The 18,791-nt window shown below is 32.8% G+C and overlaps 1 protein-coding gene across 9 annotated transcripts in view; it reads right to left on the reverse strand.

Annotated features, from left to right (window-relative positions):
- The window catches only part of LOC143176944 (uncharacterized), a 228,003-nt gene that overhangs the window by 38,619 nt on the left and 170,593 nt on the right, over window positions 1–18,791 (reverse strand). For 8 of the 9 annotated variants that reach the window (XM_076386283.1, XM_076378550.1, XM_076392967.1 and 5 more), the window contains one exon: window positions 18,109–18,250. In XM_076386283.1, the coding sequence (XP_076242398.1) occupies window positions 18,109–18,250 (142 nt within the window). Of the gene's footprint in view, window positions 1–18,108; window positions 18,251–18,791 lie in introns of those variants that run through there. The other variant, XM_076377773.1, reaches the window with a different exon arrangement.

Here is an 18,791-nt window from a genome sequence, read left to right on the forward strand (position 1 = left end):
CGACGCGACGTATGACAAAAAGAGGAGGAACAGGAAGTTTGATGATACGCCTCATTGAACGTTTTAATGTAATTACAAGGGTAACACTAAAAGTTAAACTTATTCGAAATAAATTTATGTCGTACAATCTAAAAATGAATAACGCAGACAGTAAAAAGTCAAACCGAACGCCTCGACACGCTTCATACTTGAATATTCGTTACAGGTTTTTAAAAGTTTTTATATTACGCACAGTAATATAAAAATTACCTGTATATACATATTTTAGCATCGTCATTTTTTTCTAAAATAAAGTATTTTTTTAAATGCATAAAATGCGTTAAATTAGTATTATATCTAATGGAGTATTTATCTAATGAAAATATGAAAAGCTGTTAATTTTCAGAATGATGTTTATTAGACCCATTTTATTTATTTCTGAGCTATCAACCAAAGAGCCTTGATCAATAGTTTTGTATACTTTAATTCAATTGTTTCATTTCAAAAGATTATTAAACTTCATATTTATCATCTATTTAAATTGATTGCATAAAATATTGTGTAATTGTACATGTCGTAAAATAAGCAATAAGATGCGTGCTAATTTATAATTTCCTCAGATACACACTAATACTACAAAAAGTTGATAATTCATCTTACATTTCTTACTCAAATTAGATAACTTCTCTTATCTCCAGTACTTTTAGAAATAACCATATGCATATTATTAGAAATAAAATATAAATACATAATCGCTTCATAAATAACAAGCAAAATCAATATTAAATACTAATGTTATACATAAAAATTGTAACAATGTAACCAGCTATTTATAATATACAACACGAATATTAAAGAATAATAATAAAAGACAATAGTAAAGTAGTAATAATATATCATCAAAACTCAAAAACTGTATCTATTTGAAACAAAAATTAATATTATTTCCAAACAAGTTTTATGACCTCTAACAAAAATTCCTTTCACTTCAATTAGAATAAAAACTACCTAAACGATTGCTGAAGAGAAACAATTCCCCGAAGAAAGGGAAGGTAATTGAGAAATTCCTCAGCAAAACATATCGCAAATACGTAAGTCGATGTAAGAAGTGACGAGAAAGCAATAGAAAAAGAAGCACCAAAAATAAACCGTTCCAGTGCTCCGAGAAGCGCCAATAAAGAACTCAAAACCAGTTCCACGCTTTCCCTGACAAACGATCGCAGTTATTACAATCCTTTACTACCAATATTTGCTGCGAATTGAAAAAAAAAAACGAAGCACAAAAATGTGCTGGAAATTGCGAAATATTTTTCAGCAATAAATTACGCAATAACAGGTAAAGATACATGACGTGGCTGTTAAAAAGAAAAAATGTAAACTTCCCGGCACGCTGGCCATTCAGAATCGCAAGGTTAGCCGAGCGCGCGCACGCGCGTGTCGAGTAAGTAGGACACGAAGGGGAGGGAAAGTAAATCTCTGCGTTACCGACCGAGATCGCGCGATCTCCGCGCGGGGAAAGCTCGTCCTTGAGCTCATATTTCCCGGCGCCGATAGATTGCGCTCGTAATCGAATTGAATCGAAGGCACACGGGGCACACGCTGCCCGTGTCGTGGCCTCGAAAAGTCGGTGACTCGGCGGCTGAGTCCGACAAACGGTCTGCGACGTTGCCGCTAGTCTCTGTAGTCAGAAGTCTTTAAACTGTATATATTTCGCCCGTCCCGTCGCGCACGTCGCACGCGATAAATTCTTCTTTCAGTTACTCTCGGAACCATCGATATTTCTCCGATGACGAGCATCTCGTTTCCCCAAACCTGAGAGCAAGCTAAGAAATACGATAGGAAGAAGAATACAAGATGTTCGAGATTATAAAATCGAGCCCACGCAGATCGATCGTTAGACGAAGCGCCTTCGACAGAGGGCCCGTGGAAACCGTGGCAAAAGGCTTGAGAGAAGAGAAAGATTTCATTGTAAATTCACAATTGATTCTACCTCTCGGTCACGTCGTTGGACAGGATGCGCGCGGCTCTACTGCGCAGGTGACGTCACACGAACTCTTGCTCCGGTAGCTCGGGTTATAATGCCGCCGTTTGGAAGGTTTCCTATTGGCCTCGGTGACGTCATTCAAGGTCACGTGACAAACTCTTGCGAGAAATTCTTTTTTAACGATACCTCGTGTGTGCTCCCTGCGGAATTTCTCGCGAAGCGAGGGCAGCAGGAGGCTCGGGCACGCGAAAACGCGGGACCGTTCTCGGCGAGCGTGCTTGTATTTTGCTCGCCTTGCCCAAAACGCAAGCCGCGGTGCGCGTCGAGCGAAGGAGAAGACGGGACGAGCGAGTATCGGCGACCCTGGCGGCGAAGAATCGACATGTGCTCGTTTGTGAACCGCAAAACTAACGCGCGGAGAACAGACGGGAAGTCCGAGCCCCTTCTACGCCCGTTTCTCTCCTCCTCTTTCTACACAGGCTCTACGAGCGAGCACAGACACCGTCGCTTGCAATTAGACGTTGAGCTCGGACCAATTATCGTTTCGCGTATTTTCAGCGAATCGGATATATGTCTATTTTGACCACTTCTGCAACCCCCCTCGCACCCGCGATAACGACGCTCCTCTTTCGAATGTTTTTTCTTTGTTCCCTCCACGGAGGAGAATGTGGGATGCTTGGGTTATCGATTCGACTCAAATTTTGCGTATAGCTAGGTCATATCACATACGGCGATGCATTACACGTAGCCGATATATCGTTCAAAATGCTAAAAAATGTTAAGTTGAAAATTTGTGCATTTTACATGATACGTGGTAATTATATGTCATGTTATTGGTTATTTATTCGTATTTATATGTGTGTAACGGAATATAGAAGTGGAGGAAAACGATATGGAGTAACAAGAATAATATGACGTTTGTTATAAACGTGTATACAATTATACAGTTTGAATACACGACGGTCTATATCGACCTCTATGCTGTATGTTTATCTACGTTTATTTTAGGAACAAAGACTAATTGCAAACAGAGACATATAAACGTAATGTTTCGAGCAAGCACTTGTACTGTTTTCAATTATTCTGAATCAGTTGTAAATTAATTTTGTTTATTTTTAAAGGATCCGTACAGATAAATCATAGAATCGATTAAACAGTAATTTCTAAATCAGAGGCTCAAAGAGTATTCATCAAGTTTACTTGATAATTCATATGCTACTAATATCTAGACTACTTACTTCTCTGCAACTGAAAATTCTATTATAGGTGCACTAATATTAAAATAGCAGATTTGAAGAAAACAGAACAATAATAGTGAACACTGTTAATTTAATTATTAGTTTAACTGTATTTACACCGTTCATCTAGTTATCAGCTAAAAAATATCTTGCGTTCTAAAAGAAAAGAAACATAACCTATAACGATTAATATAAGACTGCGGTTACAATGGATTCATTTTCTGACGAACTGATCTGAGAAATATGTACGAATTTGTTCTCGCTAGTACGATAAATCTAAACAGTTCGGACATATTCATTAGAAAACGCATCCGCAGCCTACATAATTCGTCCTTTCCAAGCTTATAATTATTAGTTAACGAGCAATACTTCTGTGTTAAAGCTAAAGCAACTAAACATTTCAAATTTTTCGAAATAGTTCTGAAATTTTTAACAGAAAGTTTAGGACACTGATTTGTCCCGAATTCAATTATTATGAAATAATGAAGTAGTGGATTATCAAATTAGCAGACAAGCAAGTTTTCTATTTCCCGGTGATTTTAAAACTAAAAAGAATATTTATTTTTATTTATTACATATAATCCAATGCGTTTGTGAAAAAGAATCACTTAAGACTTACATATATTTTATATGCATATAAAAATTTATATGAACATGAAAGTATATACATATATATTTACATAAACAAATTTTTTTAATCACTTCAGAAACTTTCTTAAGTAAGATATTGATACCGCAATGATTGACATAGCAATCTACGCAATTATAATGACCACTAAAACTCTAATTAGAAAACGAAATGAATATCAGTACAAATACTTTTGTATGAGATAATGTGTAAATACTCGAGCGATATGTCGATGGAAAGCAGCTCACGGTTGGCAGTAATATAGAAATAACTTTTGGTAAGTAAAGGTTATCGCTCCGGAGAACAGAGCAAAGAACCAATCAAAGGACCATGATCTTGTATGATTCGATAGTTAAATTTTCGCAGTTCATGAAATCTCTACGCTCAGCTGTTCCTCTCGCACTCGCGTGTTCCCCAATGTCTGACAAGAATTTATGCGCACGACATCCATGTCGGCGTATCGCAGTGGATAGGCACAGAAAACAGAGGGACAGGATGGAAACGAAGTCTTCGTGCGTGTCGTAAATAATGTCGAGAAGAGTCGGTCATTTACATACGGACCGAGAAAAACGCTTCGTTAAGTCGTTCAAGTAAAGTGTCGGCGAATAAAAAAGAATGTCTTCTTTTGAACAAGATTTCATTCTGAGAGATGAGTTACTTGAATATATCAATGAGCGAAATTTGTTAACGGTAAACAATGTTACGATTAAATTACATTTCAACTGAAGGATTTATCATTTTTATTATATGTATATTGAATGTAGAGTTCCATAAAATGGAATAGTTATGCTGTGACGAATTTTTCTATACTGTTATTTTGGCGCCAATTTTAACACGAGTTGGATTAAATTTAAAAGACTATGACTCAGTTGATTTTTTTCCTTTGTAAATTTATAAATACTATTATACGTAATATTCGTAACAAACAACAAACTCCGTAATATTCTTCAGAATTCAAAGTATTTCTTTTTATAAATTAATTACATTCCGTTTTAGTTTTAATATCTAATATATAAAAATTTAAAGACGATTTTTTAAAATTAAATTAAACTTTTTCCATCACTATTATGCACTTCTTTCCAGAAATAAATTCCACAAGAAATTTTATTTGAAGTCTTCAAGAGACCAGTTTTGTTCAACTGTTTCTCGTCTTTTTCAGATGTTCTTTTATTTTTGCTCCTCTTTTTTACGCGTTCCCGATGACATTTATTTTTTAATTTTGTTGATTTATTTAACCGACTATCTAACTGAACAAAAACGACATAGAGAAGTCTATCGTTTTATTTCGGGCTGCATTTCATTTTCCAAGAAATATAAATCCGTCCCAGTGAATTATAACGAAAAAGTCGCGGTTGAAGTTGCGCGAAAACCAACTTGTAACGTTTCAATGACATCTTGCGTCAGTATTTAGGAGAACTGAAGAACTCATAACAAAAACGACCCTCGTCAAGTTTTGTCTTTTCCTAGAAAAGCAAACAAAATACTATAGTATCTTCAATTCTTATTCAATTGATTAATGCTCTTTTTAATAAAATATTCAACAGAGTACATATATTGGGTTTTTGATAGGAAAGGTGCCACTATGTTGTGAATTTTGTTTCTGACCGCTAAAATGTGTTCTCATTAGAAAACTCATAAAATTTGAAAAGACTGTTTTTGTTATGAATGATTCTTTAAGTTTCGGAAGGCTTCAGTGGTGTAACTACCGTATCTTCGTCATAATAGATCTTTCGGGAAGCAGTGTTTACATCAAGAGATAAACCAATAAATGATCTGTATGTTTCACAGATTGAGAAAGTACGGAAGGCAATTTGCACGCTAAAATAATGAATAGCGTCTTAAATACGGAAACATAAAACACATATTTGTTTGTACATATTAACTCTGTATTAGAATCTAGCAAGAGTGGTACCTCGATCTAAACATTCTTATTTTAAAAAAACTATATCAAAACTAGGTATGTGCTATGAATATTGATGTGCCTGTTACAAATTGTCCTATTAATTACCCTAGGGCATAAAACCCTAATTTAGAGTACACAACTCTGTTTAGTATCATTCTGTTATAAACTCATTGGTATCTCCACTATATCTTCGAAATGTTCAAAGCAAACGAATTTTGTTTGCTGTGATAATACAAGTATGAACTACCAATAAATTAGTTACCTTCTAACTGGTCCTTGTTAATAAGCTCATTCTCTATTTCCATAGGTACTTTCTCTATTTTTCTCTCACTTTTACGTATCATTTTCTTCTCCTACTCCTTTGCTTCTTTTCTTCCTTACAACTATTATTTCTATCTATGCCTACTTTCTCGTAAGTTTCTTATTTTCTATATAATCTTGTGTATTTATTGCTGCTATCTAATCAGCTATTGAGTAACTGCTAAGCTACGACCCCATTCTGAATCTACATTATTACTGTTTCAGTCTTAAAAAGAGGAGAGAACATAGTGTACAATTTTATCAGAGATATCACACGACTTCTGATTTTACAGAATTTTGATGTATAAAACGATAAATTAACACTTAGCTTCTTGTAGTAATAGAAAAATCACTTTTAATTAAATTATCTTTCATTAAATATCTCACAAAATGTTGATTTCTAAACATTGTAGATACACATTCAACAACGCTGAATTAAATAACTATTCTTCATTTATAGTAAATTCACTTTAGAAAGCTAATCAATCAAACTGATCAATTTTTACATAAAGATCATTTTTATGAGTTCATGCCCTTGTTCGTAATTACCACTACCTAAACATGTTTAAAAGATTATGAAAAAAAGGTAACCATTTAGCCAAAGGTGTAGTGATATTTTTATATATTAATGTTGGTCTTTGTAAAACAATTGTAAACAATAGAATCTCAATAGGTGTGTGTACAGTTTATGCTGAACTTTGAATAATGAAATATAGAACTTTTAATTCTGGATCTTAATTTCGGTTAACAATAATAGTAATAGCAATGATTTTACTTTAATTTAATACAATATTCAATACTGTAACAAAATGGAAATAAAATGTCAAGTCAATAATCCTTACTATAAATATTGTAAAGTTTCGAGAATTTTCACTGAAACTAATTAATTCATTAATGTAGATTAATTAGTTCGATGCAATTGGTCTCTGCCGTCCTAACGTAAAAGCAGAGAAAAACATCATAATTAATAATTGGAAAGGGAAATGGTTATTAGGCAACGAAAATAATGATAAATTTAGTGAAGTCATGCAATGAATGGGAGAGGTATAACGAACAGTGAGATCATAAATTTACCAATTAAATGGCGGCATCGATTGAAGTAGGATCCAGTACCGTACACAGTACACCATTTTAGGGTTCCGTGCAATAAAAATACATATTCTTGCTATTTAACAAGTAACAGTTAATGTAACAATATTCTTTCAAAATTCTGCGCAACAAAAACTGCCAGAACATGTTTCGTCTGACTGATTTTACGACCGATGTTTCGTATCTTATCAGCGTTTCAAACGTAATAAATTATATTTATTTAACTTAAACAGCACAATGACAAATGCTGTAACTATCAAGGTTTCGATGTACAAAAAAACGTTTCGAAGATTAAGAAGAAAAATATTATAATGCGAAACAAGACAGTCCTAATCGAACAAGTCGATGGCGTCGAAGTTCAATAATCGTAACTCACGGCCGAGCTTAAAAATCGCAGCCCCATCGATAGAGGCATTATTCACTCTGTTATAAATAACAGAATCGAACCTCGGGATTTACAGCCACGCCGTTTGTTCCTTAAGATCCAAAAACGACGGGTCACCACGGGCCTTTTCTTGTGAGCTTTTATTGTTTTTAATGGGACGAATGCATAAATCGCTTTTCACCACGTCGCGCGTAGCTACGGGGATTTTCATGTTAGCGTGGCAAAGTGAAAGCCCAGGAATTGTCCAATGAAATGACTTTGGAAGACTCGTAGTAGGAGGAAAGATATTCAGCGAAACGAGCCAGACTTGTCAATTGAACCATTTCTCTTATGATCTAATATCGGTCAAATAGAAGGCTGTAATCGAACAAGACGCATTTAATTTAATTAATCAATAAATTGAAAGAACACGTAGTGTCAAGCACAGAGTATGTTACTAGGGTAAAAGGCCCAATTACTATCACTCTAAGCTATTTTAGTTCAAATAACAAATAGACTTCGCAAAATCCTACATCAAAAAATTAGCATACACCTAAGACTAATTTTTCTTAGAGAAAAACTTACTCATTTTTTCCATGAATTTTTCAAAAGTACTTCTTTAATACTGAAAGAGAAAGTAAGATACGAAAGAAAAACCTATAATTGTAATGTTTAAAGTATTAATATAACAGAATATAACTGTTTAGAGAACTGTTTTCAAATGAATCAATTGTTAAATAAAACAAGTTTTGAGAATCACCAAATTTTTTGTTTCGAACAAACAGGTTGAAGTCCTAGAATACATGGCTCCTAGTGCGTTTCAGGAGACTTCTCATGGGACACGAATATTAGGTATGCCTTTGGTCGATAAATAAGAGGAAACTATGCAATAATGTTAGTCAATCCTTAAAGTGACAGTAACTGGGGCTTTTACCTTATTTAGCAATTCAATTGTGTTCGAGCAAGATATTTAATGATCGATTACCTATATTTTCACATTGAGGCAAAATTAAACATCTTGTACATGTATCCTAAAACTGACACAACTCAAAAAACGCAATATGAGCAGCAGTTTGGTAAATAAATTTCTATTCGTTACAAAAAATTTTACTAATTTAGTTTCAAAATTGTAGAATCCATTCAAAGAATTTGTAAAATATAAATTACAAATTAGTTAAATACCGAGAAGATCACTTAAGCTACGTTTACGTTAGACAACTTTTGGTAAGTCAACTAAGTTGATCAAAGTTGGCCATTGAAACCCAATTTCAACCAACCTGAAATGACAATTTAGAAATGACATTTATTCGATCAAAAGTTGCCTATTGTAAATATAGCATTACTGCAAATAACGAGTATTCTTCAGAAAACTGATTTAAGCAAAATAATTGTTAAATAATTATATTCTTTCTGTTAAGATTATTTTTTCGGCAAATAATTTGTGTCCACTCGTAAACTGATATAAATACGCATAGAAGTTATTTTAAAAAATTATCTGACAACGAGTTGTATCACTTTTGAAATAATTTCATTGAAAACTGATAATAAGTAGGCTGCGGATTTTTGTATATTTACGACAAATTTTGATATGCAGAAACATATGGAATCTATACGATGTACAAAATTCTACAAAATATGGGAAGTTAAATACACTTTATTATCTTTTGAGGGTGGATCAAATCTCTAATTAGATTGTACTTCTTTAACTGTATTTCTAAAAATAGAAATTTGCCACAAACATCCATAGTCTACAGATACGTAAATCCTTGTTACACCCTTGGTAGTCGATTTGCCAGGTAGATAAAGTATTGTAATAGAACGTGTGCAATTTATTTCATAAACTTAACGTACGTTGAATTCCTACGGCACGGAACTGGACGATACCAATCCGGTCCAACCTGCTTAAAATTTCAGTCAAGTTCGAACCTTCGCTCGGCATTAAGGCATAGTTACGACATGTTTCCCCCAGCTCCTGAGATTTCTAGATCCGAAATCTTGAGGCGAGTTTATCCATCGGCGGCCACGGGACCGGTCGTATTCGTAATGAGTCTCAAGGGCTTAGCCTTAGCAAACGTTGTGTAACTGACAACCGGTGACGTTAAACCGGAGACTGATTCCAAAACTTGAAATAATGTACCATCGAGCAGGGTTTACTTTACGCTCATTCTCTTCCTTGTCTCCACGAGGTTTCGAAAGCACAGGAAATTCGTGGAGGTAACCGAAATCATTTTGTTACGACAAATTCAGTCCGTCATTGCTGTACCAAATTAGGTGTTTGTTAATGTTATTGAAACAGTAGTGAATTTACTCGTTCGCGTTGGATTAAAGTAGAATATTGTACCTGTTGTAATACATGGAATTGTAGATTAAATATTTTATTCTTACGGTATATGTATTTTAATACGACAAAAGTGTTGAACAAATAAAGATCTATTTACTGTTTCGACAAGCTGAGAAACCACGAGTTTCTGTAGGTTATTTGAATATTTCAAGGGATTTAAGAATCCATCTTATGTAGTTTTGACTTTTAAAACTGCAATTGTTTACTTATATTTTGGATATGTAAAGATACACAAAAAGTAAGAATTACACGAATAATGGTTAAAAATGTAAATTTGAACAAATAACTTCGTTTTAAAATAAGTGAGCTATATGAATGATTGAAGAAAAAAGGGGTGAAGTACTCTAAGATAATTCAGTCGAATGCAAACTACGATCGAACTCGAATGAAAAATCGAACCATTATCCAAATTTAGCAGACAACCATACCATTTTCATTCGAATTATCTGGACACTTGAGTTCCTCTCACGTTGATCGAAGTTAGATCCATCGGGCAAGAAAAAGTTCTATGTGCTGAAAATAACGAAACCTAATTCCCTTTTTCATAATACTTGAAGAGCAATGTATTTTTTAATGCACCTTATCTCAAGAACGTCAGGAAACACCAACATAAATCATGAAAGAATATAAACACATACTTCATTGATTTTATACAAGTTTCTGTATATAATGTCATATCGTCTTGTCAATAAATGATAATAATGAACGATAAAAGATTGACGATATAAAGTTGAAAATTTGAAAAAAATTACTGGAAGTCAACAAAATGTTTAAACAGAGAAAATAAATTGAAAGAAACTTATTCTAACTGTTAGAGTTGGTGCGTCGAGACATTTGAAAAAATAACGAAATGAATCCAAAGATGTACAAAGTTCTGTTTTGATAAAATTCTTATCATGATAAAATGATGTATTACATAAAATATAGAGAACAAACGAAGTGATATTTAATCTCTGAGATATCAAGTTACATTTTCGAACAGATTAGTTCCCTTCAAGCCATTTTAACACGAAAATTCTAACATGTCAAATAATTTTAATTTTCTTGTTTAATGAACGCATAGTGTGCTTATAAATCAACAACAGAACTAATTGAAACACTCTCAAAGCTTTCAGATTAGCATGAACAGAACTTTAGTTATGAATATTTTTCCAAGCCTAAAAGTTCTCAGACAACAAGTCTCTGTAGGTATTCTATATTAATTCCTTTAACAATTGTATGCTTTTGCTTCTTAAGTTTTCAAAGTTTACTGTAGATACAAGTTGTGGAACTCTCAGATATTGAAACGTATAATAAGTATTTACTGAATTATAGCGCCGAAGTAAATGTATTGTAAACCAAATATAGAAGTACTCGCAGCAAAATAATTTCGACTAATTCTATCAAACATCTTGGACTACTAGAATTCTATTGCACCCACTTCAACTAAAATTTTTGAAAACGTTTTAACTACATCAAATAAACTGAAATATCAATTCAAACAGTTTAAATAAATTGGACTAGTAGCGTGAGAGATTTAAAAAATATAGAGAGCTTGAAATTTACATAATTCGAATTTTAGTTCAATTAGCTGCAGTGCTTCAACTTAAAAAAATACAGAAGTTTCGAATATCCCGAACCTCTCAAACATTCAAACTACATAATTTTAAACTTTTTATTCGAACAATTCAATACTGACCTTTTTTTTAACTTACAATGATGAAACCCATACGTTTGTACCAATTAACGAAAATAAAATCGTTATTCCCACGTAATGCTGATTGTGAGAGATCAATGTAAAGAACGACGCATGCGTTGAAATTTTTATTTTACTTAAACGATATGCGAGTAAATACCTTATCGATCGAAGAGTTCAAGAATAACGCGGAGCAGTGGGACTAGCAGCCATGAAACGTTTCACGATAATTAAAAAGCTTATTTCCAAATCTTCTTAAATTCCAGTTTTTTGACGCAAAGAAAGATTGCGTGTCACGTTATGTATTATATCACGCAGATGATTTACAATTATTTAGAAATTTTGTAGTTATTTATTACATAATTTTACTAGGTCTAAAATTTTATTTTATCCCTTGACTTTATCTTCCATGTTCTATAAGTTTTTCTAAACGAAAACCGATAATCGCTATTTCTCGTTACTTTTAATTTAGTCAATTCATAAATTATTTTCAAATTTAGTTAAATTGTTTCTTATCAGTTTTAAGAAATAAATATTTTTATACTGTATATTTATATTGCATTTTTGTATAAATGTAGTATTTCCAATTTTTACAGATTCTTTTACTTTTTATTTTATGAAGTAAATCAGCTAGACTCTTGACAGCGTAGCATTTCCTAATTACGTTGGTGAATAAACGTTCTACCATATATAAACTTCATATATCTATGTATGTGCTTCATACATATTTGTATATTGATTAATTTTGTTTGATTTTGCATATAGCTTCGACAAATGTGATTACTGTCTGAAGATTACTTTTCATATCATAGATTATTTCCTTCACTACTATCAGTTTCTATTAAACCGAAAACTAAATAGATTCTTCTATCATATCAAATATCATCTAATATTTGAAAACATAGAAAATGTAAATATTTTAAATAATTTCAACTTTTACATTTTACCTTAAAACACTCATAGCTGAACGTGTACAACAAAGTTAAAGCGTTAATGTACAAAGTTAACTTAAAATAGACAAGAAATTATTTCAAAGTTTAAAATTCATAAATAACTTTTATTTATAAAAGTCAACACTTTCATTCAATTCCTGGTTTTAGCAATGTAAATATCAGAAATACTATCTTACTATTTACTATGTATAACCACTAACATTACAATGAATTTTCTTGCTAATTGCATAAGTATTTTATATTCTATTCGTATGTTTCTTTTACGATACATGATGATTAGAACTTAGGACGATAGGAATTGAAATTTCCCAAATGTTGATACATACTTAACTCGTTACAGAATAATTTTAAATGCGTAGAAATGCTGACTTGTCATAGATATGTAAAACATTAGTACAGGTGCACACGACCAATAATTTTGTCGGTTTATTTAAAGGCCAATTATAGACTGAACAATCCTTTTTCTATCTAATACATTAAGAAGACAATCGATATATAAAATTCTGTTAAGGCTGTAATCGGGCATTAGACAAAAACCGACAAAAAATGGAACCAGAACGAAAATATTTTTCTTATTTATTGATGGAATCGAATAAAATTTTTATTTATGGTTGTTTTTCGTTTGAAATTTTTCACAACACGATGCTATAAACACTTAGAACAATTCGAATAAAAGAAACTGTTTTATAGCATCAAATACGAAGATATGAGTACAGATCTTTCTTTAATTTGATTATTTAATATTATGTACAGTCTTTAATTAAGTGCTACCAACGGTTTGTTTTTAATCCTAACGAAAAACAGTGCGTTAATTTCGAAAGTTAAATTTTATGTTTATTCCTAGCACTTTCTTCTCCGCCATTTAGTAATTGAGAGCAGTTATTCCACATGAACAACTTCTGTAATCGTAAAAGTTCTTCAAATCAATAAAAGTAGTTTTGCTATTGAACCATAAATCTTGTATAGGTTCTAGCTTGGTCGTATGTACCTAGGTAACTTCTTGCACCTAGCAGCATTTTTTTAACGACTGAGTTTATTATCAGACGCTTAGTAAATTCTACTTCATTGATTTAGATACATATACAGGGTGTCCCACGAAATAAAAATAAGTTCTATTTTTAACCCACTTGCATCATAGGAAAAACTAAAAAATATGTCCTTATCTTCAAATGTGTTTTTATTATATCTAAACTCTGGTGTAAATAATTTAGAATTTTAAAATAAAGCATGCTCTGTATTAATTTTATGCATTAGCACATCTGGACAATGTTACTGCATCTATTTTTTATATGGTACCCTATACTTTTAAATGCGCTATCAATGCATCTCTTCTTCTTTAGAAGAGGGTATATGTTGAAACAAATAGGCTAGATGTTCCAATTACTGCTACGTTAAGCTAATCGTGTAATTCTATTTAATTAGTTTAGGAGATGTTTAACGTACAAATCGTTACAGTTTGAAGCATAATATTGCTTAATATATCGCTTTTATACAAGAAAAGTTTTATATACGTTAAATATAATGTATTAATATAATTAATTAATTGAAAATGTATAAAGAAGTACAAGTCCCTATTACTGTCAATTGAAAAATAATTGCGTCCATAATACCTGACAGTCCCTACTATTAAGAGTCCCTACTATTAGACAATCCCTATTACGAATAAGTAAGTATTAAGTAACAAGAACAATTAATAAATTAAAAAAACTTACGAGTTTTACTTACAAAATAAAAAGATTGCCAAATCAAACGTTAAGTAAAGGTAGATAATAATTAGAATTGCACGTGGCAATTATGTGTACACGACCATGCACAATGCGTATGTTGTACCGACTACTGATAGCAGTGACATGGACAAACGAAAAAATATCATCCTCATTGCTATCATCGTTAAACTAAAAATCACTCTTTTCTTTGCTGTATTATTGAAATAATTTTTACATATATTAGAAATACATTTTGTGGAACAGATATAAGATGAATAGTAAAAAATTACCGCCCTTTTTGCATTATGACTTTTCTCTTACTTTCTACTGAAGTCAGTCGTGTTTCTGATACTCAAACAGCACATTCGCCTTCAAATTATTTTTTTTTTTTTTTAATACAAACATAAATAGATATGCAATGCTTCTGTGTTGTTACCTAAAACGAAGTCCAAATTTTGTCACGCAATGTAATAGACACCAATTAGTAGATGTGACCGATTTGGCCAATATCGAAAATGCGTGTGCCACGTCTTTATGATTCTGTTCAAGTAGACTAGCTTATTACTAGATTGTGAAAGTTTATGCAAACCCTTATTTTCATAAATACAATTAGAGCAACCTAATTTAGTGCAACCTAACTACAGGCTTGTTTCACCCTTCAAATACAACAAAATGCATTGAACTTACGATATCACGTAGAATTTTTTACACTATGTAAATTCTGTAGTCTATATATTTTTCGGTACTGAAATTTGCCATAAATGCATAGAGATCCGCAGTCTACTTATTACGCTACAATCAACCAGGTCTGCATTCCTTTTGAGCTTCAACTCTTGAGCTTTGCACAATGTTTCCCACAGAGGCTTCCCGCGTGGCTCTAAGTGTATTGTTTTATTCACAAGCTATTACTGAATTTCTAATCTCGTATTGTTGTGAGCTAAAGAAATATCAGTCGAAGTGACACAAAGGCAAGAAGAGTACATATTCGACTCGCTACAAGTAGTAGTCAACCAATTCAACTAATAATAGAAATGTACGTGTGCCATTTTTATATGTTTTTCCGCAGCCTAATCAGATCAGACTGACATCTGAGCTTCCAAGAGTCTGCACACACGTTCAGCTATCGAAACAAAAGAAAGTGCTAGCCATACCATTTCAAGAAAGATGGGCTCTAGGAAAGAGCTTACACTAGGTCTGATTGATGCTCCACTATGCACAACAGACTGAACTTTAAAGGGCGGATTTAACATAGTCCATCCTTTAGAATCCAGTCTAGAATAAACTTTCTTGCCATCAAGAAGTCAAGTGAAGTTCTGCGAGCCCATCTAGAAAATAATTTCTTTTGGATGTGGACTAGGTTATTTTTGCCCGAACATTTCGTAGAGGCAACTGCTGTAAATGCCTTCACAGTAGTCTCTAATAAACATTAAATTGCTTGAGAAGAATGTTGCTTGTGCCTTCCTGCTACACTCACTGTACTATACACATCTGGAAAAAAGTCACTTGGCATTGGCAGGAATGCGAGACTAATTAGCCAGTGTAAGGTAAACATGTCCTAATACCTGAAGAACAGTGTAAGTCCAAAAACCACATTTTGTGATATCTAGTCCCAACGTGTAGTTCCATACATTTTACATATCTGGACTCTAAAGTCAGAGTATATTAACCCTTTCGCAGCTTAATAATATTTTGGAACACGGTCAAAAAATGCTTCACAATTTTTTATTATCTAAACTAGCCACACTTAATATAAAACTAAATAAAAATAGAAAGAACGTACGCGGAAAACGATGAGACCCAAGAGGTAGTGTCCAAAGGACATGCAGGTAAATCAATGAAAGGATTAATTCCACCTTTTTCCCGAGTGACTTAATACACTTTGGCTCTAGGGTCCAGATAGAATTGGTATTATTTTAGTACCAGTAATAAGAATTTTTGTTTCTATAATACTACTTAGTTTTTGCTGGAACATTCACCTTAACAGGCCATAACTCCTCTCACACACATTTCCGACTCCAGTAAATTACTGCTTGAAGTAATCAAACACATTAACTCTATCGAGAGCTCTCATTTGCTTCTGTATCGTATCGTTCCGCGGATCTTCTCTCCAGCTGTGTATAGTAAATGCGTCGCATCGGTCTTGTCGAACCTAGTGAATCATAAAACGTGCACACGTGCGACTACGCTTTTCCAAAAATGGAAAAAAAGACATTCTCTTTTCCTCTACGCGAGTATAAACATGTCTTCTGTTAACCACATGGGATACTGTCGTGGTTGAGTATAGCTTACATCGAATAAAAGGGAACGTTGCGACACCACGAATGTCTGACTTTATTCCTCGACTATGCGATCGTAAGAAGAAATCTCACGCGATGACGCGCTTCTTTTCCTCTTCTCTTTTTTAATATCTATGTTTGTACATATGTCGCGATTCTTTCGCGAGGCAAACAATCTATACACTGTCTCATATTCGATCCAATCTGACTATTACCTATTATCTACTATTTCGATAAAATATTACAAAGTGTATTAGTGGAATAAAAAATCATTTGGTTTAAATAGAGAAAGCACTGTAACGAATTGAAAAAAATAAAAAAGTATTGAATATATTTTTAATGTTTGTTGTTTCAAAAATAGCCGCTTGAAATATTAAAATAGAATTCGCAAAAATAATAAAGTTACGTAAGTTTGTATAAATGTATTGTAATGCTCGAAACTGACTGTTTTAAAGTGTAAACGCGTTTTTCTCGAAACCATGTTTTTCAAACTGGACGGATCAATAACTCAGTTAATTTTCATTAGACAAACTTCCAATTTCGTGTGGTAGTTCCTAATACTGTCCTTTTCAGTTCAGAATAATTAGTTCCTACATAATGATAAAAGAAATGTTGATTTTTTCGTAGTTTTTCAACATTTTTTCTTTAAAATACTACCAACTGAAGTTGTTATATTAAAGTTTAAGAAAATGGCATGGCTTCCCATTTCAGAAAAAAGTTATACGTTCGCCCGTTTTTAACAAGTTTTTGGAGACTTCTGACGCTGGTTCCCACTATGACTATAATAATTTTTAATAAAGTTCTGTTAGAAAAAATTTTTAAGTTGCCTAAGAAAATTTCTTGAAAATAACCTCTATTTTTAGTTGTCACAGTGATTTCCCCTTAAATGAATCGTATTTTCAGGAATTCATACGTTTAGCCTGACAGGAAGTTATTAAAAATTCTAATCAGATGTGACTCGTTCGTGGATACTAAAAATTATGGAATGAAATCGTAATTTCGGAATATTTTGTTTGGAAACAATTGTATATTAGTGTAGTAATATACTAATTTATTAATTACTCCTAATAACTATATTATGAGTATGTTAGCTCGATTAAAACATACCGTCAGATTTTCGTATTATAGAATAGAAAACGTAAAACTAGGAAAAAATGAAAACATAGAAAATAATAAAAATAGAATTAAAAACTCTCCTTTTGTGGACAAAGAGTAGCTAGGTAATTGTCCAAATAATTTCACTACTTGTTTTTTAATTCAATTACGAATAAAGTCCAATTATGTTATCAACATAACCCAAACGCAAATACATTTCTTACTACAATCTATTATACTTTGCGATACACGAATAGGTGTTGCTATCTTTATAATCGCGAAGGAAAAAGAAATATGGAAAAACAATGAACAAAAAGCTTGTCGCGTAGAATGAAGTAAGAAGAAGAAGGGAAGAGAACGAAAAACAACTTTCAAATATATTGAAATGTATTGAAATTTGGGAAGAAATTTCCTGGTGTTCCATGTATAAGAAAGGGAAACGTATCTCTGCCGATTACACTGCGTGGCGAAGCGTCGTAAAAAGCGGACGCGGGTTCCTCGATCGGATCTCGAAAGACTCCGGGCGTTTATCGATCAACCATTTGAAAGGCAGAAACGTACAAATTTGTCTTCTTACCTCTGCGGCAGCTTTCTCAAGGATGGTGCATCTGTGAACCTTGTTGTTATGGTTCATGACCTGGGAAAAAAGTAGCTCGAAAAGCTGCTCCAAATACTGACACAGCCGCTGCCGTCGATTATGTTCGGTCTCACGTTTGCTACTGTAAACAATTAAAATAGGAGATTACTGATTGCATGTCCACTGCACTCGACCTAGTATCTCTTATCGATAAATTAATCCTACTATAAAATGGAACGTGAATCTCTACGGATTAGGGAGATATTCCCGTTTGGGGGCGTGGATCTTTAAAATAAAAAATTCGTTAAGTGAACTTTAGAATAAAGAATTATTATATAATTACAGACCAAGGATTTTGAAATTTTTCTTACATATTTTGTCATTTTTTAAGATAATACAGTCTAATCTTTATGCAATGATCTTTATTATTATTTAAGTTATTGCATATTTCTCGAAGGGTAACATTTTGAATGGCTGTCACGATATATTAGTAGCGAGTGACTGATTTCCTTTAAATTTTACAGATATGTAAAATAGATGATTCTTTACCCTCCAAACTAGAATTATGTCAGTATTTGCAATAATTCTGTTATTGTACTAAGGAATAAAATGTTCCGCGACAAACAAAATTTTTAACTTTACATGTCTTCCATTTTACCAAAATATATTTTCCTTACTTTATT

This window comes from Calliopsis andreniformis, chromosome 1 (assembly GCF_051401765.1).
Source record: "Calliopsis andreniformis isolate RMS-2024a chromosome 1, iyCalAndr_principal, whole genome shotgun sequence".
In the NCBI taxonomy this organism is placed as follows: Eukaryota; Metazoa; Arthropoda; class Insecta; order Hymenoptera; family Andrenidae; genus Calliopsis; species Calliopsis andreniformis.